We start from the raw sequence: 24,350 nt of genomic DNA, 5'->3' as shown, positions 1-24,350 counted from the left end.
AGAGAATGCTGTAACAAATGTCTTTATTTTTTTTATGTAGTGGACCTTTTCTATCTCCCACAGAAAAACAAAATTTTAATCATAATATGAAATTATCATCATTATTCCCTTTCATGTTACATAATTATTTATTAGGAAGAAGTAAAAAAACAGTTCTCACAGAAGGCTGTCAGAAAAATTTGGTTTACCCATAAATTTCTGTTTATACAAGCACAACTTTCTTCATCTGCAGGAGTCAACTAACAATAGTTACCTTTTGTTAGTCCATGGGAGGCAGTAGTTAAAACACATTAAAATAGAGGATTGTTTGCGATTTAAAATCTTGGTGTTGGGAAGTCCTGATTCAGCAAACCATCTCTCTGCAGCAAACCCCTGCACACATGCTTGAAGTTAACCATATGTTTAAGAGCTATTGAAGTACATGGACTTTGGCCCCATTTCAGAAAATCAGTTATATACACATTTAACTGGCTGAGATGGATGAAGCAAAGAAAAGAAATTTGGATATAAGAGGTGCACCTGAAAAAGATTCCAGCCACACAATTATCCACAAAATGAGAACTTATGTGCAGAGGTGTAATATGCATAATAGTTTTCCTGGTTTTCCTGAAATGTATATGCTGCCATTTACATTTGTATGAGTTTACTGTACTGGGAAAGAAAATAGCATAAATGGGCAAGAACCATGGTTACTTTGTCATTACAGGAACAGGCCTTACACAGATGTATACTTCCCAAGGGACATACACAGAGATCTCAGAGATAAGACATGGTGAGAGAAAGAATATCTTAGGAAAGACTATAAAGAAAACAGAAACATGAGTCTCCAGACTGACCTTCCTTTCCACTTTTTCAGGGAAAAGTTACTCTAATACCCAACATCAGCTTAGCACCTTCATGTCTCCTCTTCTCTTGTACAGCCACATCCCTTGACATCTCATTTCAACATTAAGCTGAGAAACTAATTCCATTTCCTTGGATTGGGGGTGGAAAGGACAAGATGGGCATGGTGGGGAGATAAGCAAATTTTACTTTCCATATTCCTCAATCTCTGCTCCACCAATTCTGCTAAGAATATATCACAGGAATATTTTGATATCCCACTTCTTAAAGAACAAAGAGCTGCCTTTTTAATATCTGCTTCATATGAGTGCTGATTTTTCACTCAATCTCTCTCACTTGAACATCCTCATGATAGCCTCCCTCAGCTTTCTTCACCTCTCAGTAATACTATTTTCCTTCTGTGTGAATTTTCCTTTCCATTTTCCCCACCAAGTCTGATCTGTAGTAGAAACACATCTTTTGTATAAATAAGAAAGAAAGGTACTATTCTTCCTTTCATTTCTTGCCTCCTTTAGCAACCCCTACTTTGTCATCTTCTTTCTCTCCCTCTCTAGGATGTCAGGGAGGAGTCTTCCAAAAGAATGAGAGATTCACAAGGTACCTTATTTCCATTTCTTCCTTGATAGGAGAAGAAAAGGTAGGGCTAGGACAAAAATAAGCTGCCAGATAGAAGCCCAGACAATCTGTAGATTGGGAATCTTTCACCTTTTTTCCTAGGTGTCATGTCTCAGTGCCAGTGACAAAGCCAAAAGCCAGCTCCCTTTCTGCACCTGCTTTGAATTTCCCCAGGCCTTGCTAAATCCACGAAAGGGGAGGAAATACCCCCACTGCACACACACATCCCAGGTGAGGAAGGAAGAGGAGGACAAGAAAGTATCTCTTAATGTAGGAGGGGAAGCCACACTGGCCTCAGGGACACACACACACACACACACACTTTAATCTCTTTTGAGAATGAGCTCAGAGACCAAGCAACATTCTCTACCAATAGAGGACTTTTAAGATTTACTGAAAACTGCTGTGGCACCTCTTACAGGCTCCATAGATAAAACTTCAACTTTGTACCTTAATGGTTTTTGTCACTGTTACCCTTGCTGTTGTCTTATATGTAGAAAGAGAATTTCTAACCTTCAGTGAGAAATACTGGCGCAAACTTACAACTAATGAGAAGGGAGAACACCAAGCTTGCATGACATCAAATGCAAGGCAACAAATTTCCCTGAACACTACATTGTAAATATTTACTGAGACTCACAAGAAAAAAATAAAACCAAAACAACCAGCAAAACCTTCAGAGAACAAATTTCCAAATAAATAAATAGCATAAAATCAAAAAGGGCACTAGTTATTTTCTGGAATTCCAAAGAAAGGGGAAAAAAAAATACTTTTCCAAGCTCACTATGATTTTCTTATCCACATTAAGCATATTTTTCTATCAAAATTTCTCTTAATAATAGTATGCCACAACGGATCATTAGGCAGGAAAAAAGGGTCAGAGCAAGGATAACAAAGATGAAAAGAAAACTGCTGAGAGTTCACCTCTGTTGTTTATTTTGAGGCACACTTAACATTCGAGTCAGAGTCCTAATTGTATTCAAAGATTTAGTTCTCTAAAGAACATAAACAAAACTAGCAAGGGGTATCAGCCAGAATAAAGCTTTCTTCATAATCATAGAGTAAGGTCAGCTTTTGTTTGTTCTTTTATATGATAATCTCCACTCTTTTGTGTTGACATTTAAATGTATTAAAATGGAGAAAATAAGTATCTGAAGACTAATGGCCTGTTCCTGCAGGGGCAGCTCTTTTAACATGTTCTCATATTTTCTAGCTTCTTTTGGTTGTGCTTTCCTTATGAAGCATTTTAAAGCTTTTACACCTAATCTAGGTTAGCATGCTCTGGTTAGCAGCTTGTATCCATTGAAAAGCGAGGCAATAATCCATCTAGGTTTAGGGCTTTTTCACAGAACTGATGCAGAGCTGTGTCAATTTTAATGTCATGCTATGGAGAGTGCATGTAGCTCTCTCCACTTTAGAGGATTAAAAGTGACCTCTCTTACCAAAATCAATAAGGGCAGCTTGCTGTGACTAATAGGTTGTAGAAATTCAAAGGAGACGGTTTGTAGCACTGAGTTCATTCTCCCTGTGTCGCTCCCCACCCAGCCCCAGACTGGCTGGCAGAGCTGCACTTTGACATGAACATTCACATGGCAACCCAATGTCTTTTCCCTTCCCAGGGACCAGATCGAGCCACACACAGTTTACTCACATTTCAGGGAAGAAAAAAAGCTGATATTTATTTGATAACAGTGGATTTGGCACCTTTTGTAGAGAAGCATGTGAGAAAATGGTTAATATGTATAATTTTTACATCCCTAATATGAATTTTAAAAGGCCTTATTTTTACATATTAGCAGAACATCAACAACTACGCTGATACTTCACATCACGACCACAGTTGGTTTTTCCTTGGTCTCTGAGCAAGGCTTTTCTCCCTTCAGATCTTTGCCTAGTTGTAATAGGTTAAAAATTTAAATTCCATTAAAGTCAGTGAAACTGCCCCAGAGATGTATGAGGCTATACATCCCACTCTGGCCTTCATAAACTGCCATCACATATGACCAGTGGTTCTGCCTTATTTCTTCTCTCCACTAGTCCTTTCTTCACTCTGAAGTACATCAGATTTAAAAGTTAGATTTTTGCACTACTGGAAATGGGACATGCTACAGCATGCACACAACTGCACACAAACTCACTTTATAAGTGAGTTTTCAGTCTTTCAGTTTCATATTTTGTAAGCCTAAAGGACACCAGAAACTCAGATGTGGATCTCCTACTTTACAGTGAAGATACCCTTACTCTACTGGATGTCTCCAGCTTTCAATTTATCCTGCTTGATGTATAAATTAAAAATCCTTACCCACCGTTCATAGCTTGTGGACATTTTCTCCACCTAACAATCACCATCATTGTCTTTATGCCAAAAAAACAAGACTTGCCTTGGGGGAGCAAGGGAGAAAAGCGGCTGAAGTTGTGGGAGGAACCCAACTGTAAAGGTTTAGGAGTCCCTATGGAGGTTTATAAATAGTTGACTGCCATGTGCAAAATGTGAAAAAACCCAGTCAGCAAAAGAGCTGTTGCCGTTTTGAAATCTTCTAACTGCATCTATTTAGGCAGTAGACAGTGTTATAAATAAACAATAAATCAAGAAATTATTAGCATTTGAATTTTGGCAAGATAATAAAATGTGTAGGGGTATAATCAGCAAATAATAGGAAAGATCTGCAAGCAAACCCACCAATTAATGATAAATAGGACTTGGCTCTGGATAACTTCACCAATGTGGATCTCATTAGATGGCTGTGGAATCTGTTCCTGCAGCAGCCCTCTCCGAGTGAGGGAAAGGTGAGGTAACCGAAATGTCAGCACACCCAACCCTCGCGGATCTTGGGCTCCAGGATTGTAACCACCTGGGCCAAAATGACAACCTTATGCTGCCGTGAAGGCCATGCCACGGTGTCCCAGTCTTTAACCAGTCGGCCTCCCTGCCTCAGCTTTTGGACAATTGCTCCGCAACCCCCTTTCAGCAAAGGACACCAAAAACATTCAGCTTCGCTGTCTGGAGAGAAAGAACCCTTCTCTCCTCTGTTCACCTTGCTTTATTAACAACACCTCTTACAGAGAGAAATGCCCCCAAGCAAGCAATAGCCCTTAAACAGATAAATAATTTGTACACCAGGCAGGGGGAAGGGAGAGGGGAAAGAGACCCTTGCCTTATTAGACTAGAAACAGACACACCATGTTAATACGAAGGATCAGCATATGGTTCTAATAGGCTTTCTAAAATGATTTATCAGCTGTGATTAAGCCCTTGACCAGCATGTCTATCTTCATAAATAAAGGAAAAATGCACCTTGCTCTGAAGTGTATCAGCAGTATCTTATTACCCACCCAACCATAGAGACTGCAGCCCAGTCTGGGGAGCAAAGAGCTCGTGTTTAATAGCAGTGTATGCTCTAGAGAGACTGCCAAGATTTAGGGGCTTTACCTAATAGATAGACTTATAAAAGTGCCACTATAGGAAAGGTTTATCCCTTTTTCATGTGCCATCCAGTCTATGCTGCTGAAACCTGAACTGGTAACAAGGAAGCTGTGCCATTAAAAACATTCCAAGGAAGACCAAGGCAAAAGGCACAACTTCACTGTGTTGCTGGAAGAAATGTTAAATGAAATGTTAAAATGAAACCAAATATGCCTCCTTTTTTGGGGGGTAGCCAAAATGCACAAAACATAACAAACCCCCAAACATTACAAGAGGGTGACCCAGCTTCTTTGGGACAGAGACAGTAAGAAGAAGGAAAGTGGACTGTCCTGACTGAGCTCTGCAGGATGATTCATCAGCTGGAATTCAGAAGAACATGGAAGGATGGTGGTTAGGGAGGTTTAGCTGAATCAAAAACTTATGCCCTCAAGAATTGCCTTTCTGCATGATATAGGCACTTACTGCTGAAAAAACATTCAGGTCTTCTCTTTGAGCACGAGGATCTAAACCTATTAATCTGCTAAAAAGTCCAATCAAGATAAGATAGACCTGAGAAGATAAGATGCTGTACCATCAGCAACAAGCCTAAATTAAAGCCTATTCTTGTGAATATTTCTGCAAGGTCATGAACAGTTTTGTCTTGACAGCTTTCCCCGTGCCATTATGCAGAAAGTCCCTTTTGAAACACAGCTCAGCATGGCAAATAAGTGCCAGGAGATACATGCTCAAAACAGGACTCATAAAGCCAGGGCCTGAAGCACCAACTGTGGAGCTGCCATCATATAAAACACAACAAACCACCACATGTCTACCATGAAATCTATGAAGGTTAAGAAGTTAAAATCCAGCAAGCCTACCCATCTGGAGAGAGGAGGAGAGCATTCTTCCTGTCTTTAGCAACACTGAACAACAGCTGATAAATCTTTAACACACATGGTCTGTGGGATGCCCTGTGCTGAGACCAAGGAGATATGGAATCAATCCGAGGCTCTGCCACAGACTTCCTGTGCAATTTTCAGCATGTCACTCGAGCCCAGATCCTTTATGGTAGCTCTCTGATTTACTCCTGCTTTGTTTCAGTGAGAGCAAGGCACCCAAATGTCTTTGAGGGTGTCTATCAATCTTTTGGGGCCATGCTGCTAAAGAGATTTAGGAACCAAAAGAGACAAAAAGCTGTGCTCTTGGCAGAATGGTGGAGACCCAGATACGCTGCTATTCTCATTCCACATATGTGATTCAAGAGCTTGGTGTCACACTACAAAGGCTCTAGAAAGAAATGTCCTCTGGAATCTGGCATCTGAAATTTTTCCCTTAGAAAATAAGAGACAGAGCACTTACCTTCTTCTTAGGAATACTGCAAAAGTAAATTTAATTAAGAAAAAAGGGGTGTTGCAAGCCAAAAAAATGAACTCAAAAAGCAGATCAATAACCCGATTCAATTAATGCATATGAAAATCCAGAATAACCCTCAGAAAAACTCAGAGTTATAGTGTATCTTTCCAGTACTTCAGTGAGTCACCCAGAAAAAATGCTATGGTGTGAGGATGCTTGCATCTTACAGATATAGATGTTATATTTAGAGTATAGGAACTATTATACTGAAACCTTTGAATGTGGGGTGATACTTTGGACTTTGAAATTTAGTGTTTTGAGCTATCACCTTGACAACAGCTTAACTGATTGATAAAGTAACAGCTTGAAGCTATTACAGTACCTACAACAGTGGTACCCTGGCCCTTAAGCACTGTATTAACATAAACAATTTCTACTGAAGTCTTACTTTGTGTCTATTATGGCATAAAAGATACTTAATCTCAGTGGGAAAATAAGAAATTAAAGGGCCCTTTGACTTAAAAAAATATAGATGGTCTTACATCATGTTTAGACAAATGTATGGAGAATGTACATATGCGCATTTATGATGGCATAATTTTTTAAAAAATAAAAACAGTAAACATTTAAACATAGGTCTTTCCTTCCATTGTACAGACTGTCTGACAATGAGTCAAAAGTGCTCCATGAACAGGCTTATGAGTTTGTTGGTTTGTATTGCTTTACAAGTGAAATTCAGCCCTTTCAAAGCACTTGCCTCTGAAATATCTACCAGCAAACTGCTCTTCTCCAGGACCCTACCCTACTTACAAGGGAAAACTGGGGCTAATTTGTCACCCATCAGCCAAGCCAACCACCAAAATGAACCTTTAATCCCTGCTCTTTCACCAAGGGAGTGCCTTGCCAGCATTACTGCATGGCCTATTAGTATTACAATACAGGCCTCTAAAACTCAAACACTTACACAATATGCTTTATCAACATATAAATATTTTTTCTTCTCATGTAAGGCTACAATATCACCCTTTCCTGGCTAAGGGCCCCATTTACTGCACTGCTAGTTTCAGCTGCTGTAATATCAACTATTAAATACAGGAAAAATCCCTTATGATTTTTCTGTATTACTTTTCAGAAGAGGGAAAGACCTATGGGCTAGATACACATTTCATGAAATTTAAGCAAAGTGTGGAAATTAATTTTTTTTTTTCCACCAAACTATACTACTCTAGAGACAGATTTTATCATGTCCAGCTTGCTTTGAATTATATCATCTTCCCTATACTCATAGACTACAGTACCAAACTATGACATTCAGCAAACATTTGCAAGAAATTTCTTCTGGAGGTCAGAGAGTAACTGAGTCCAGCATGAAATAGTGATGTGCTATAAGCATGACAAGTGCATTTTATCTACTCCCTTATGCTGATACACAGAAATATACAAAAGGTAGAAGGAGACCCTAGAAGGTGCAAGCCAAAAATGTGTCTTTCAAATACACATCAGACTGTAGCATCATCCCTTGTTTAACACAACTAAACTGGACACTCAGGCTTTTCATTCCTTCTGCAGATTGAAATTATTTAACCACTGTAGGCTTTGTGTTTGGTTTGTTCTTCTTCTTTACCAGACTACTTCAATTTGCTGATGTTTTTCTAGCAGTGAGGTGCCTGCCTTAGGATAGTATACTTAGAACAGGAATATTAGGCCATGCAGAGGACTAATGAGCTTCCTGAACTGACACTGAACAACCCACATTAAAACCAGGCTGTAACTGAGAATAGCCATTTCCCTGCCTCGTTTGCATAATTTACACATTATCTTGCAGGACTGAACACTGGGTAGAAGATTTCAAAATTTCAGGATAAGCCTTAAGAAGTGATGCATCCAAACACTAGCATATGCAGAATGTGATTTTAAACATGCCCTCATGTTGAAAATACTCAGCTCACTATTTGTAAATTCTATTTGATGCAATACTCTCTACAATCAGCATATTTCCACTTTTTCTCATTCCACACAGGGAGGTCAGGCTAGATGCATTTTATTGAAGTGGGTCCACTACATTATTCAAAACCAGACCCTGATTCTTCCCATCTCTGACATTATCCTCTCAGCCCCAACTCAATGCTCAAAACAAGATGTGACAACAGGGCCTATCCAGTAGCAGCAAAGGTCATGTGTTTGCAATTACAACCCACTGCAAATGCTTTGGATACCAAATGTTCCAAGCAGTGTAAACCTAAAACCTGCAGCCAGCGGGCTAAGATGGTCATGGGATCTGCCAGCACTACCTTCCTTGTTGAGTTGGGTTGCGAGTTTTGTCTGGGTCTGAGCTGTCGATTGCTGTCTGCCTCAAGCTCCCAACAACTTCAACATCTACAATTAGAAAAATAGGATAGGTATGCTTTTACCTGTGCTAACTTTGGTGGTGAATTTGGGTGGTAGGATGCTTGCGTCAGGAAGAGTGCCATCAAGAGGATGGAAAAAGTCTCTTTCTCACATGCTTATCCATATATTTACTGCTGATCTGTAGCATCCCTTGCATTTAGGGAGCAGGCCTTTATCTAGGAGAGACTTCCAGCTAATATAGGATGGTATGAACAGCAGAGAAGCCACCACCAACTGACAAACTCACTTCCATTTATAGCTTTATTTTTCTCAGTTCAGGTCCTGGAGGTCATCATCATGGTTATTATTATTCCTTGAGTCCCCTCAGTCCCCGAGCAAAGGCTAATCCACATACATTGTCAGAGGTGGTCCTTGACAGATGATCTTAAAACCATAAGGCATGCCAAGTGTGGGAGGCATAAAGAGACACTTCTTCCACTTTACACATGAGCAACTGCGGCAGAAGGATGTCAAGTGATTTATTCCTGGATAAGAAGCTGGGATATTAATGCAAGTGCTTTCCACTCAATAGTACCTTTACAAAAAAAGGTACACATGGTGTTCCTAAACCCATGCACTCACAGCTTCACAGCTAATTTAGAAAGCCACCAGTCTGCATAAACAGCTTCATCACGACAAATTCTCATGGATTATCCATAGGTTCCCACCCAGAAGATTAAAAAAAAAAAAAGAAAAATAAGAAAGAAAGAAAAAAATGCCATTACTTGAACTTTATCCTCTGACTTTTCAAATTATAACTCTCAAGGAGCAAAAAAAGCCAATAAGAAATGAAAGTGTTTTTCTGTTACAAGATTTCAGTGTCAAGCTGTGTGCTAAGCCACAGTGATATACTAAAATAAACAAAACTGTTTCTTTCAGAGTCCAGAGAAATTAATATGACGAAAAATATTTTTGGAAGACTTTTCTGTGCAGTGAGTAAGACTTCCACACAGTTGACCTTAGTCTCCATGTGTTGGTAGGTCCATTAGGCCAACACTACATCACACTCATATTCCAGGGACAGGCTGTTAGAAGCATTTCCTTAGGGACAGCTGCAACCCAAGGAGTCTCCTTCTGTCTTGGCCTTTGTCTCTTGCATTTCTGCAAAGCCCTACTGGGGCCCGCTTCAGATTCCTATCTGACAGTCAGTCAGTAATGAACATACAGCAGACTAATTGGAAACACAGAGCAAGTGTTACAGGTTAGCCAGCTAGTGGAACTTCGGCCCTTTTTTTTTCCCCCCTTTCTCCTTTTCTTTTTTAATTCTTTTTATTTTACTTTTTTTTTTTTAATTTCCCACCCCCCATGATCAATTATTTGCTTCCTGGAGATCACTAATAGCAGCTGCAGGGGTAGGCAGGAGGGAAGAGTAAGACTCCCAGAGACTTCTAAACAGCTGGAATTATCAGGTGATTTGATGCCCTTGTCTAGGTTTTAATCAGATTTTGCAAATATCCCTCTCAAGCTGAAATCTCTCTACAACATCAAGCGCTGCAATCTGTGGCTAGCTGCACTCAGATCCACCTCAGTAGACTTCTCCTTTTCTCCTACTCCTGCAAAATATACAGCAGGCACAGAGAACAACTTAGAAATCCTGTAATGGACAAAGAAGTAGGAGTGTACAAAAATGTTCTCCCTGGTTCCAACTAAGACTCCCCTCAGCAGAACCTAAACTGCAAAAGTTTTAACAGGTCTAAAATGAGACACATTTATCTCAATATATGGCTGTTTACTAACATTTGTCCAACACAAAGCCTTGAGGGTTAGTCTGTGCTATTTTCCCAATACTCACCCAAAATTTGAACTCTCTCACATTTGGACACTTATTCCTTGCTCAGCACACCATGACACAGCCTCTCTCCTCCTCTATCTGTCCCAGACTGTTTCCTTACAAACCACAAATAAACCATACCTAGACTTCCTTCCTTGCAAGCCAAAACCAAGCTCTCCTGGACTTCCTTCTCCTTCTACAAGCCTGCTCTCCTGTTCTGCACCTCAGCAGGCAGCTTTACCTCTTTTCTTGCTGGCCTCTCTAGTGCATTAAGCTCTTTTACAATTCTTTGAAAATTTTAACAGCCCTTTAGGATCCCTGAAAACACTCTTTACTATCTTTGGGTACACTGACATAGAAGCTGGCCTATATCATTCAACATAAACTTCATATTACTGACAGAATAACTTCAGAATAAACTACAAGAATACTAATTGAAAATGGGGTATGTAATATGCTAGGTATTTCAGGTCAAAGCTTCCCAGTTCAACCTAAATCCTTTACAAGAAATACAGAAACACAGTAAAGCTGGTACTGATGATGAAAAAATCCAAGAGCCCACCGTGTTGTGGAGAAATTAAAAAGAAAAAAATTTTGCTCTTAAGCAAATGCCCCTTCATAAGCCAAATTTCCCTGTAATGTATCTGAGCCAGTTTGCAATCCTCACTTCAAAGATGATATAATTTTCCCAAGCCTCTCTCTCAAGAGGTGTGTGGTTTGTGTTAGAGTTTACTTAAAAGCAGAGACTTGGAATCGAACCCTGGCAAACACAGTTACACGTTTTTATTTTATTATTTAAAACTGGTTTTTTGTTGGTTTGGGGTTTTTATTTCTGTCAACTGCTTCAATAGTTTTAAAAAGCATGTCACAATTTATAGTGCTACCGAGTTTCTATCCAAAAGGTTACTACGAGGTAGTAGAGCTCAATATGCTTTCTCACAGATTAAAGGACACTTCCTTTAATGTTTCAAGGAATCAGAAGGTGAGGAAGAGCTTGGTGTGCTCACACTCACCCTTTTGTTGTTCTCTTCTTCTTGTGCCTTCCTGAACTCGTGCTCTAGGGAGCAGTCGATGTCGTTGAAGAGGCCGACTTCCTCACAGTTCTTCAGAAACCGTGTTGGTGTAGGGGTCTGATCTGAGAACAGGACAAGAAACGATCATTGGTGTTTAATATTAAAAGGAGGGGGAGATAATCAAATAGTCTTCCAGGAAAAGAGAGGTTCTAGCCAAACTTCTCTTTGACTTCCCACCCCTTTCTACCACACCATCATCAAAAAACCCACACAGCGCTGAATTTCGGCACTAAAGGCGGCAGGCAGCCGGGGCTTGCCATCGATGTCCAAAACCAGGCAGCAGTCATCATTTGGGCAGGAAGACAACAGCATGGCTTTTCCCAGGGCACATAACACAAGTGCATCTCCTTAACATGTGCAAATGGTCATTAGAGCTCTCTGTAAACCTCCAAAAATAGGTGCATGCAGAACAACACACAGTACATCTTATAATGCACATTTAGACCACAGCACACATGTTAACTGCTGTGGATACACACTAGTCAAAGCCTTCAAGTCCTCAAATACCACCTCAAACATGTGTATACTTAGCAAAAAAAGAAGTAGCCATAGCAAGAAGTTCTGCTTCCAACACAGTTTTTGAAGGAAGAGTTAAACAACATTTAGAAAAGTTATGAAAAGTGGAATTCTGGCCATGAAGAAGCATCCTTTTGCATTTTATACCTGAAAGTGTTCATAATACATAATATATGCAATACCATGAAATTTGGAGACAAAAAAATTGTAATGTCTTCATCTCTAGGACTTTTCTGCTCTCTCAGAATTAATATAAGAAGGGCAGTATTCTCTTCAATGTCACAGAAGAAGGGACTGAAGAAATTACAAATTTTTCTGACACCTTTTCAAAAACCTGCAAGACAAACAAGCTAAATTGCCATGAAGACTTTAGTTTCAGTGATGACCTTGGTGGTCTTTCTTCAGGAAATGAAAAATCAAGCCCAAATTTGGGAACCAAAGACTCCCCAAAGCACAGGTCTGAGGCACCGCTATTCATTCTGAGGTTAGTTCTTAATTATTCCACCTTGGCTCCTTCTTCCCAAGACTTTTCCAGTTTGAGATGCTTTGTAACTGATTTTACAGAAAGATTGGATTCACTTTGTTAAAAAATAATCTTCAGCATAGTCCTTGACAAGCACCTATTGTTTGTATTTCATTCTTTAAAGAAAAAAAAACTCTGTCATTAAACCCCGTTGCCCATGTTGGGTCAATTCTGATCTCAGAAAAAAAGCTTCCCACTTCAGCGAATGAAAACTTTGGTTTCTTGTACCTAGCTAATCTGGGACAAATTCTAATATTACCCCCTTCCAGCGAACAGTTACCTGACACAATGAATTCTACATGATCAGGATAGAAATGGACATCAGCCCTCAATTAAGCACTGCAAAAGCAAGGCATACAAAAGAAAAGGCAGTTTTCTCTTGGAAACTAAGGAAGAGGATCAGCCTCCTCCACTATAAAGCCAAGAGAAGTCAATTTCCACCTGTATCAAGCATGGCCCTCCAGGTTTGACTGTCTCAGGCAATCCAAGGGCAAAGACATACAGTTGCATTTATATTTCTGATGGAACATCAGAATGCAAGACCTTAGTATTAAAATTATTTTTTCATTTATTTTGGCTTGAGCATCCTACTTACGAGCTTAAAGGAAACAAACTTCAAGTATTTGGGAACGCACACTTATTTATCTATTGGCTTTCACAACTAACTACTGTATTACCAGAGTCTGAGACATAACTTTCTAAGAATCCTGCAAAAATGAGTTGACAAGGTGCTGGCATTGATGGGAGCTGAGGACACTCAGCACTTTACAGTTCCATATCCTAAATAAGCAGTGCCAAACAAACTTGTAGAGTAATCTCAGTAAATTCAGTAGATTTACACCAGGGTTGATTTTGGCCCTCGGGCTGGAGCTCATTCTGGAAATGAAGTGCGATAAAATGCAGTAGAAAATAGATTTAATTTCCAAAAAGGATTAAATGATACTTTAGTGAACATTTTCTACATTGCTTTGAAGAAAATCAAACACAATTGTTGCTAAGCCTTCCTGGACACATTGGTATCTAAATGTGAAGTAAATAGAGGAAATGTTTTATTGTCAAAGTGATATATCCATATCAAATAAGCAAAGTTTCAGGGCCAGTATGAGTAACTGGTTTCATGAAGAAGTTGATGCCACCACTTTCATTAGAATCAAAAATCCTGGGTTTCTTCAGAGTTGCTTGGGCCTAGAACTGACAAAAACCCCCAAACAAACACACAAAGAAACAAAAAAAGAAGATGAACCTACAAAAAACAAAAATCCAGTCATCTCACTGAAGTAAATCCATTTTAACAGTGGAAAAAAACAAGCCAGAGTAAGACTGTGACTTTAAATACACAAGGGCCTCAATGGCTTCTTTTCTCTGCTCCTGCTGAAAGTCTGTCTTCTGCACCACAAGATAACCAATGGTATTGCCTACAGCTGAACTTTACAATTAACTATTTTAATATCTCAGAAGATCAAAATTGATAATGACACTGTTTACACCACCTACATATTGAGATGATGATCTTATTTTAATACCACAGTCTCCCTATAGCTGCTGTAGTTCCTATGTTCCAGAAATCAGACTGGCAGGAATTCACATCAAGATTTTTGTTAAAACAGACAGCCCCTCGTTTCTCCCAACTGAGGAAGGAGCACCACCAACCAGCCAGCCTAAACTTCATCCACAGACCTCCTGGAAGACAGCTCAGTCAGATGTAAAACAAGACCTGCCTTTCTAGTTCTAATACTTCAGCCTTCAACATCCACAGAAACCAGAAGGCCACAAAACCTCTGTTTGTATGAGAGCAGAACTGGATTAAAATCCAGACTTTAAAACGTGGAGACTGTAGTAAAGTAGTTACACTGCACTCATTGGTTTCAGGATTTCAAGGCTATCAAGTCTAAAGAGCTTGATTTCGTCCTGAGCAACCAACTATTTTGCCTCTGAAAAATACCAGTTCTCCTTTAGGATGTGGGCAAATTAGTAGAAGAAATTACTCTCAACACCACAGAAATTCTTTTACCTAGATTAGGAAAGCCTTTGTGTTTTAATTGGGAAGAGTATCACAAAGGAGACCCTAGCATAATCTACAAAATCAGGTCTCCCAGAATTAATAAAATATTCCTAATTCTCAGCACTTAAAAATGCATAAATAGTTCCAACAGCTTGTGCCTGACCTCATTGTTCCCTGTTGGTACAAACAAAGCTTTTGTTGCTATCACCAGCGCCCACAACTATTGCAGACTCACTGAGAACCGGGCTCTGATTTGTTGCACTTCAGCAACTGGATGAGCCAGACCCATCTGGACCAAAACTCAGACAGAGCCAGCACCACTCTCAGCATTCCTGCTGAGGACACACGTTGTGTAGGAAGCTGCTCTGCAGGCACACTGCTACTCACACAACCCAGGACTCTAATGTCACAAACTGTATTTTATATTGGCAGCTTGGGATGCAGCATTATCTAAGTTAACCCTGACTGTTATAATGATCAGCTATCCCAACCCAGTCCCATTGTTCAACATGCAAAAATCTTTCCATCCTCAACTGGTTCCATCCCCTAGAGCTAGTTTACTGTCCTTTGAGGCATCTACCTCTTGCCATCTGTCACTTCATAGCTAAACCTAATCTTTTTTATACTCGTAGCATGCTTTTTTTGTCATCTGATAATTACTTAGGAAGTTTTGTCTATCTCAGCTTCATCACCAGCTTAAACATAGATTTTTCAAGCTTCAGACAAGGCAATAAAAATATTGTTCAGCCTTTTACTCAGGGGAATGAAAAATCAGCCTCTCTGATGACACAGTGATGGCCAGAAAGGCTGCAAGAAACATTGAGTTTAAATAGGCCTCAAAAATGTAAATTGCACCAGAGCAAGCCCAAATGATCTCACCTGTGCAGATGCCAAGTTAACCTACTGTATCTTACAGGAAGGGATTTCAGATGCACTCAGCAATCATATTCCAACCAGAATTTCACATAATGTGTATATATGTGTGTGTATATATATATCTGTATGTGTGTATGTATATATATGTATATATATGTGTGTGTATATATATATATATATATATATATATATATATATAGGTTGGTGACTTTTGAACACCTGACCACAGTGTCTGAAGTGATATCTGATTTTTCAGACTCATAAAAGAAATGTATGTGGTAAGGCAATGGGGAACTTGAAGTCTCCAGTAAAGTCAAAAGATTCCATTATGTACTCATGACGTTTGGCAATGCATGGGGCTTTCATTGTTGTTGTTACTTTGGGGGTGTGGGGATTGAAATAATAGTCTCAGAAAGGACACTCAGTCTCAATACATTGTTTTCAAAACATCAGCTCAGGAAACACATTAGCTTGCTATACAGAAATTTACTTGATCCAGAATGTGTTTTGTAAAACTACTTTGAATTCCTGAGTTTCATCCATCAAAGCACAAAAGGAAGCTTTAAAGCATGCTACAAGTTTAAAAAAGCCCTGGAGAACCAAAGGACAGTTATGTGAAACAAGCTTTCATTTTGAGAAAAAAAAAATTAAAATTCTGATTTGGTAAAAGATACCTAACAGCACAGCTCCAAAGTGTGTAACTTGATTCTTCATTTTTCTTTTGAAAAAAAATAAAAATTGTTTAGTCTGATGTGCAGTAATAATAGACATTTGGCTTGTTCAGCTGTGGGCTCTGTTGAAGTTATACACTTACCCGTGTTGTACTTTCATACAATGATAACAAAGTCAGAGTAATGGGGCTAGCACAGAAATTTGAAGGGCCACCCATCAGGCAGTCACAAAGAGAGAGAAATGTCCTGAGAAGTTCAGAAAGGTTTCTTCATTGATTTCACAGGTTTCTACCCAAGTGCACTGAGGAGCTCAACATCATAACGCATCAACCAGGTGGAGAAAGAGGAGAGGAAGAAGTGCATCCAAACATCGGTGGTGAAACTTCTCACAGCCAGATGAAGGCTACCAACAACTTTACTGCCTAAATATGTACTCTAAAGCACTGGTTGGAATTTCCTGGAGGGCTACATATACTGGGTACAACTAATTTTTAAAGTCTTCTGGTCTCTCTGAAACTGACCAGTATACGTAAAAAAAATATTTCATTTCATTTTTCATAAAGCAAGGGACACAGAAGCAAACAAGAAAACAAACTAACTACAGTATGAGTCCTTATACCAAATCATTTTGCACACTTCAAAATTCATGCCTAGATAAACCTCTCTGTGTAAACTACAAGGAGGAAAAAATTAAGGCAACCAAGGGTGATGTAAATTACCTCACTGACAAAGGCATTACCTGGGAAAATGAATACATTTGCACTACTTTTATTACAGGCACTTTTTCCATCTAACGAAAACTGTTTCTACTTCCACAGTGGGCTTTATCACCAAAACTCTAGAGGACTTGGTTTCAATAAATAGAACGATTAAGGAAAAGAGGTTTCTATGTAGATAATCCTCCCAAAAGTTCAGCTCCACGGGGCTTTTAGTATTTCCCTGGAGGAAACAATCTATTCCACATACATTAATATTTTGCTGTTTAAACACAAAAGCTTTGTCACACAACAAAATGTAGAGTTTCAAAGCAATGCAAACACTGTTCACTCAGCACAACAGCAAAGAGTTGATATCTATGTCAGTCAATTTAACTATAAAGTTGCCTGCAGTGGTGACTAGCATGCAAAACTTACATAAGATATTCTGTGTTATCTCAAACAGTTCTTTTTTAGCTGGAAAGATGGAAATGGAAAACATCAATAACTCTCTATCCATATTCTTAACAAGACTTTCTAACAAACAAACAAAAAAAATACAACAAAGAGGAACAACTAACATTAATTTAAAAAGACATAATTGCATTGCAATGTTGTGAAACAAAAGCATCACATCTTATGCAATGGCTCTAGTGGATTTTCCTTCCATTTATACAGTCAGAGAATAGAAAACTTTATGGTGTACATGGGTATCTACAGTTTCTGAATTGGTTCAAGAGATTATTTCACCAGATTTAATATATATAAATTATATAATATATTGACCCTGCCTACATAACAGCATGTAACTTCACATAAAACTTTTCCTCTCCCTTAGAAGCTGATATTTCAGCCCCAAACATAGGTTTCACACAAAAAACAAGTTCCTTCTTCTCAAGTCATAGTTTGCTTAGTTTTAAGATGTCTTGTACAAGACCAACAGTTTCAGTGACTATTTCCAGGAACAGTTTATAGAAAACATGTTTAATGTGTGTAAAATACTACTGATATTATAGTGAACCCAGACTGGGGATTAAGCTACCTCTGTAAACAGAGTAGATAATTCTGAAGTCTACCTGAAAGAATACAGTGTGTTGTTTTTCATGACTAATTTCTAATAATAAATGGATAATTCACAACAATTAAAAGATAGTATACAACATACTGAAAAAGAAAAAGGAAGTCTGATTTCTAGCTCAGGAGGAAGGGGGGGAAAAAAACTAACACTGCACCTGGCTTATTACAGGGCAATTGCTGCTGCAATTCTTTGAACCTACTGATGACAGGAACATTTTTTTTAAAAAGTCAAATAAGCAAAAATGCAAAAAACAAGGAAGGCATGAAGACAAATGTCTAAGAGAAAAGCCTGTCTCTTTTTCCCATATATCATTAATTTTTCATTTTGAAATCTAAGAATAAAACATCTTAAACTTTAAGGTATTTAGATTTCCCCAGGGTTTCAGTGGGTAATGAAACAACTATTTTTCAATGTCTTCCTGCAGAGAGTAGATGATCTATGATGCTTCCTGAGTAAGGACTGCAAAATGCCAAACAAATCCAGCAAGCAAACACAAAAAGAGAAATCAATACACAGCAGAACCAAGCTGCCAGGCCATTACAGTCAGGAACACTGGCCATAGTCTTTGGTGTGGCTTTTGACTCTTTCACTACTACAGAGGATCATCACAGACAAACCTCAAAGAATACATCCCTTAGAAGCAATCTTGGAGTCTTTCAGGCCAGAAAATTCTGCATTAGTATGTAGAGTTGGCTAACTGCAGGTTTAGGGAGCCCAGTACCAGTGGTAGTGCTGGAAGACAGTCATTCTATTTGCTTGCGAAAGCAACCCACTGGAAGGAAAAGGACGTCTAAACCATAGAGGTTACCAAACACAAATGGAGCTACACTCCTGATGACAGAATAGATTCCTTAGAAACTGCACTCAAACAAAAGTCATGCCAAATAGAAAGTTTTAACAAAAGCCAGCACTTGCACAGGGTGAATGTGCCCACAGCACAGATGTCTTTGAGCAGTTTCACTGCCAAAGGACACATCCAAATGCAAAAGCAGCTTTTTCTCATTTGTGCTAGCAAACACAGGATTCTGTGGGCATAGCTGGCATTCAGGCACTTTACAAGAACTGCTCTTCAAAATGCTGTGTACTGTTTCTTTCTAAACTTAGTCCACTATGGCATTTTAAAAGCAAAATAAATTCTATTTGGGGAAAAAGGCTGTCTAACTTCTCATTGGTGCCCAAAGTTCCAACAAAAAACAAACAAACAAACAAAGATCTAAACATTCGCAAGCCATTGTTACTTCATTGTGATCTTCATAAAAATGGAAACAGCTTAACCATAAAAGAGTTAGTCTGCTGGAGTCCCTTTAATGAAAATATATTTGCATCTGAAATTGAACAATTTACCGTGAAGAAGCCCATTGCAAAAGACAAATATCACTCATATATCAGCACTCCTGAACATACACACACACATTTGCATCATAGGGGGGTTTTCTACAATTACTTTGAAACCTGAAAAATTCTAGAGAGACTATTCTAAATACTATTTATGTATTTACTAAATACATTACTATAGCCCAAAGAATAAACAATAGGAAAAGGCATAGGAGAGGAAAGAAGTAAAATGAAGGGCTAGCTTGACCTTACCCAGCACTGGCTGAAGGCCAGCAAGCCATTGATATGTGGCACAGAAAAGAGCACGTAAAGACTACATAAGAAATACACTGTTCAAGAAATTATAGGGTGCAATTGCACCTAATACCAAATAACCCCTGTTTATGCAGGGGGAGGTGCAGAGAGAGATGGGGAAAGAGTACTGGGTATCACCCACTGGTTTACCTTTCTGGTTACAGCTATTTGCAGTGGGCAGTTCCTGAGTCACCACACAGGTGGCTCATACAATGTGGCCCCTTCCAGTTGCTGAATTGAGTCTGTTCAGCTCAAATAGCAAGACTTACAGCAACAGCACAAAGGCACTTCATTAACACTCTCACTGCTGGGCTCCCAAGTGCCATGCACTTAAGTGCCTGTATTTCACTGGGAATCAATGATAGAGCTGCCAGCATGCCAGGGGTTCTGTGATTTCTTTCCCTCTCATGGCAAACGCATGGAGGCAGAAGAATGGCAACTGTCTTTTTGTTCAAAGAGATGTGCTCTAGCTTAATCCATCTCAACTTGTTATTTAATTGGAGCTGGGGCTTTTTAAAACCGATCTTGGAGTCATTTTGCCAGTAGCATTCCAATAGGAGTCATGCTTTCAACATCATCTGAATAGTTATCTTGACTCTTGAATTCATGTCTTCTTACCTGATAACATATTATCTGTTTTTATTGAAGGAAACTTCAAAGTCATTTCATGTTTGTGCCTGTGAATCATCAGATGATCCTCTGTTGGAAAACGCTGTCAGGCAAACACAGAAAGAGAGAGAGGAAGAGAGAAAAAAAAAAAAAAAGAAAAAAAGAAGAATTTAATTCTCTAATAAACTTTTGGCATTGGACAGAATTTCAAAAATGAGAGAGAGAAAGAAATTTATCCAGCTAGAAATGTGTCCAAATGGCACAGGAAACAGAATATTTGAAAATACAAGTGAGTATGAGTAACAAATAGCTGAACTCAAATTTAGAAACACATTTGCTGCCGTGTTCTCTGGGATGACAAAACATAAGGTGTCATGCAACTGCTTGAAAAAAAATTACAGCCCAAGTTTTAGATTCTAAGGGTCTCAGACACCCACTGTAGCTACCACAGCCTCACAAGTCACCACGTGCCTGAGGATCTGCAGTAACTGCTGTTCTGTGTGCTCTTAGCCCACGGCAAATGCTAAGTAATGAGGCAAATCTTAAATCACTTTACTGGATTTTTCTGCTTTAGTGTCTTTCTGCAACATATATCTGATGAACAGCTATAAAAATAACTAAATAAGGCAGCTTTTCTCTACCCAAAAGTACTCAGGAAAAACACGTCTTTAGTTTTGGAAATATCTGATACTTTGACTTGATTGGAGGTGGCAATGAAATGGTGCACAGTTTGATAGCAACTAATTATGACCCTTTATTAAATCAAATGCTTCTCCTTTGTCAAGCAGAGAAGGTGGAGATTTTTTTTGTAAGAAACTAATCAGTGTGCTAAGTTTGTTTTACAATCTGATTACAGACTTCTACAAGAAGTAGCTTCTTTTGAACAAAACAAAGTTGAGTAAATGTTCAAGCACTTGCACATTTGGGCTCCAACAGCAGAATGGTTGTGTGAAGTTTCCTTCACCAGAACGTGCACACACAGACCTTTGCTACTGAGATTATTTCAACTGGGTTATTTCAGGACTATCAAAAGCCAAAAGTTGTATCACCAAGGCTTGAAGGAAAAAAAACATAACTAAAAGCAGCTTTTTTAAGCAACAGGTACACAGGAGACAAAAAAATGGCAACAGAGCTAAAGGGACCTAACGCTTTCAACACAGTGTACTCTTGGCTAAGTGGCTTTGCTTGTGGCTATAGTATAAATAATTGCCTTATGTTACATGTTCTGAGAATCTCTCTAAGCCCATAGACAAAGTAGCATAAATAATGGAATTGAATTCTCTGCGGGGAAAAGATTAAAAAAAAACCCTGAAAAATAAAGACATCCCAAAGACCTTTTCCTCACTGTGAAATCCTGGTTCACTGCTTACTCATCTGGAAGAAATGCAGCACAAGGAATTTATGTTAAGAACAAAGGGAATATGTGAGAAAAACTTTGCTCAATGAAATCATGAAGGGGGAAAAACACCCCACATTTCTTTCTCTTGGAAGTGGGTTTTCCTTCATGGATGCCATGCTCTCTCTTCACAATGAAATCAGCCAGCTTAAACAGGGTGTGGGGAAACAGAGGAGAAGCTGTTCCTCCAGCCCAGACTTCTCTGTCTTTTTTCTTTTTTACTTTCTTCCTTGTGCAGTTCCATCGACTCCATCAGCCCTTAGCACACATCTGCACTGGCCAAGAAAGAAGCCAGTCCCCAGCCAGCTTAGCTGGACAGCAGCTCTGCATTATGCACTTATGTCAAGTCCTCATTTATAACAAACAGAGATCATGTTGGGAAATGGGAAGTTCAACGTTTTTTAAGATGGAAGTCATGCCTACCCTGTTCATCTTTCAGAGTTGTAACAGCATGCAACCAAACTTGATCTCAAAACACCTAAAAGAGCTTGTCTGGATCAGCTTCTCCTCCACTGAGAAAATGAATTAGGAATTGATGTGAAAACACTCAAATCCACTGATTTCAGTGGAATTTAGTTTCATCAAAAAGGTTAAGAAATCATGACAATTAAACTCAGATACTTTTATTCTACCTCTGTGACAGAATGGTGAAAGTTTAACTCTGCATGTGGAAATCTACAGGAGCATATTCTCAGCCTGAGAATATGCATCCAAAAGATGCAAGCTGCCTCACATAGGAAAACTCCCACTTAGTGAAACAGCAAAGCCACTCAGCCAGCTGTTAACTGGACTGAAGGCTTCTGCCTCTCCTTATTTCAGCTCTTGGCAAAATCAACACCTACACTCAACAGTCACCCATCCCTCTGCCAGAAGAACCTAAAGAGTTGTAAGCATATTAGCCAGCTGAAAACTCCCAACATAGAGTTGAAACAGGGAAGGATTCACTAATTAAGAGAGAAGGACTCTGGGAAATGGGTAAGCTGTATCACTTGACATAGATGCACAAAGGAAGCCTGTGGCAAAAGCCCAGAAGATGCCCTTGCCTGAAGATTTTACTCACAAACTCTTGTTACTAAAACAAATTAGGGTCAGAAGTGCCACACATGGAACTTCTCTCATCACTGCAGGTGGGGGAACTTCCCTCACTACTGCAAAATCACTGAAAAAACCACACAAACCCCAGTTCAAATCTCAGCAGGTAAAATCCTTGTCACTTCAGGGTTTTTTTAAGCTCATTAAACATCTGATGTTACAGGTCAGGTTTTGCCCTTGGAGACATATGGCAGAGCACCATAGTCAACAGGACAGGAATCTCAAATGCACACCCTGGGGCAAAATTTATCTACAGGCTGAATTTTCCACGGAAAATATTTAGTGGGAAGACACCTTAAAGATTAAAAATAAATAAATAATAGATAAATGAAGATCAGCTCATAAGATCATTGCATTAAAGTATTTAAAACAGAAAAAAAAACAAAAAAAACAGGAGGGTTACTGTGTCCAATAGCAATGTAATATATTCTATCATAGATCTCAGCAGAAGGCAAATAAATGTGTTCTGCCTAGTGTGACCTCTCTTGTTAGTCCCTAAAGGAATCTGCAATACATGGCTTGAAACATTAGGCTTTGAGATGAGAAAAGGCACAGAAGCGGCTTGAGGAGCACTTGTACCAACTCACTTTTGACTGGCTGTTGTATTTGCTAGAAATATTTTGTAATAATGTCTTGTGGGAAAGGAGGGGAAGCAGGTCTTAAAAAAAAAAAAAAAAAACCAAAAAAAAAAACCCCTGACACACATATTATTATTAGACATGTGTTAATATATCAGGAGGCATTATACAAGCCAGAGCTAGTGCTGAGGACTCAATTAATACCACCGCTGACTCCACTCACCTGTGAGCAGCCTGGGGCACTGCAGACAAAAGGCCTCTCCTGCTCCAAGTTCATCTTTGATTCCTCATAAATCTACATGTTAAAAGGGGGAGGGGGAAAGAAAGGGAACCTATGAATATATATGTTCTAAACTTGACACATGCATGCAACATACAGAAATCGCAGTTTTTGCTTTCATTTCGAACTCCGCAAACAGATCAGAGCAAAGTTTTCATACTCAGACTACTAATTTTCCTAATATTCAGCAGGCTCCCTACAGTCTAAGTTCTTATTGCTCCTTCCTGAGCAATTTACTTCTAAGAAAGAAAAAACAGTTCAGCTTTCACAGCATAAATCTGCCTCACAAAATAGCATATGTTCACTGTTGCTATTAGATAAGACCGTGTCTTCTCAGAAATATCTTGAATTAAAGGTTTTTACCTTTCCTCCTTCAGTTCCTGCTGAACAACATTAAAACCAGACATCTAGATTACTTCTGAGAAAGAGCCCACTTTTTGAAGTTCTGCATCCATTCTGTCTGATATTAATAACTTAAATACATTACATACATGCTCTCTATACACACAATGTAACTGTCCATCCCCATCCTTTAAAAGTTCAACTAGAGCCTCAGGAGCTTCAGCAGTCAAGTACTGTCTAAAACTGCACCTCCCTGTAGCAGTTCCAGTCCTGTAACCTTGAACTAAAAGGTTTACCCTGGGAAAAAAAAGCTCCCAAGTCTTAAATAAAGGAGAGGATGAGACATGCACCCTCAGAATGCAGTTATGCAGCTGAATTTGGGTCAATATTAGGGCAGCGTTCCTGAGCAGAAAAAAAAAAAAAAAAAGAAAAAGTAAAATTCTAGGGAGTAAAATAAGTCATTTATTTTGGAACTGTTTTTACCAGCTAGAATGTAGTGGCTGACCCATCTTGAAGCAGATGAGTTATGTTGAGAGAGTCCCTGAAATCCCTTAAAACTCAGCCTTCACCACAGCCTCTCTTAGAAAAATGTCAGAGTTGTGTTTGGGTAATTTTTT

General features: G+C 39.0%; 1 protein-coding gene across 2 annotated transcripts in view; it reads right to left on the bottom strand.

Annotated features, from left to right (window-relative positions):
* The window catches only part of CREB5 (cAMP responsive element binding protein 5), a 214,558-nt gene extending 191,153 nt beyond the window's left edge, over positions 1 to 23,405 (bottom strand). For both annotated transcript variants that reach the window (XR_004495813.1, XM_033511893.1), the window contains exons 1-3: positions 23,335 to 23,405; positions 20,055 to 20,148; positions 11,387 to 11,508 (exon numbers count right to left, since the gene is read on the bottom strand). Coding sequence is in view for 1 of the 2 variants with exons in the window: in XM_033511893.1 (XP_033367784.1) it covers positions 11,387 to 11,508; positions 20,055 to 20,148; positions 23,335 to 23,388 (270 nt within the window). In the remaining variant the exon portion in view is untranslated. The remainder of the gene's footprint in view (positions 1 to 11,386; positions 11,509 to 20,054; positions 20,149 to 23,334) is intronic.
* Between the last annotated feature and the right edge of the window lie 945 nt (positions 23,406 to 24,350).

The sequence above is a fragment of the Parus major genome, chromosome 2 (genome assembly GCF_001522545.3).
Source record: "Parus major isolate Abel chromosome 2, Parus_major1.1, whole genome shotgun sequence".
NCBI classification, from domain to species: Eukaryota; Metazoa; Chordata; class Aves; order Passeriformes; family Paridae; genus Parus; species Parus major.
Note: the sequence above shows the minus strand (reverse complement) of the source record. Positions and strands in the feature narration are given on the sequence as shown.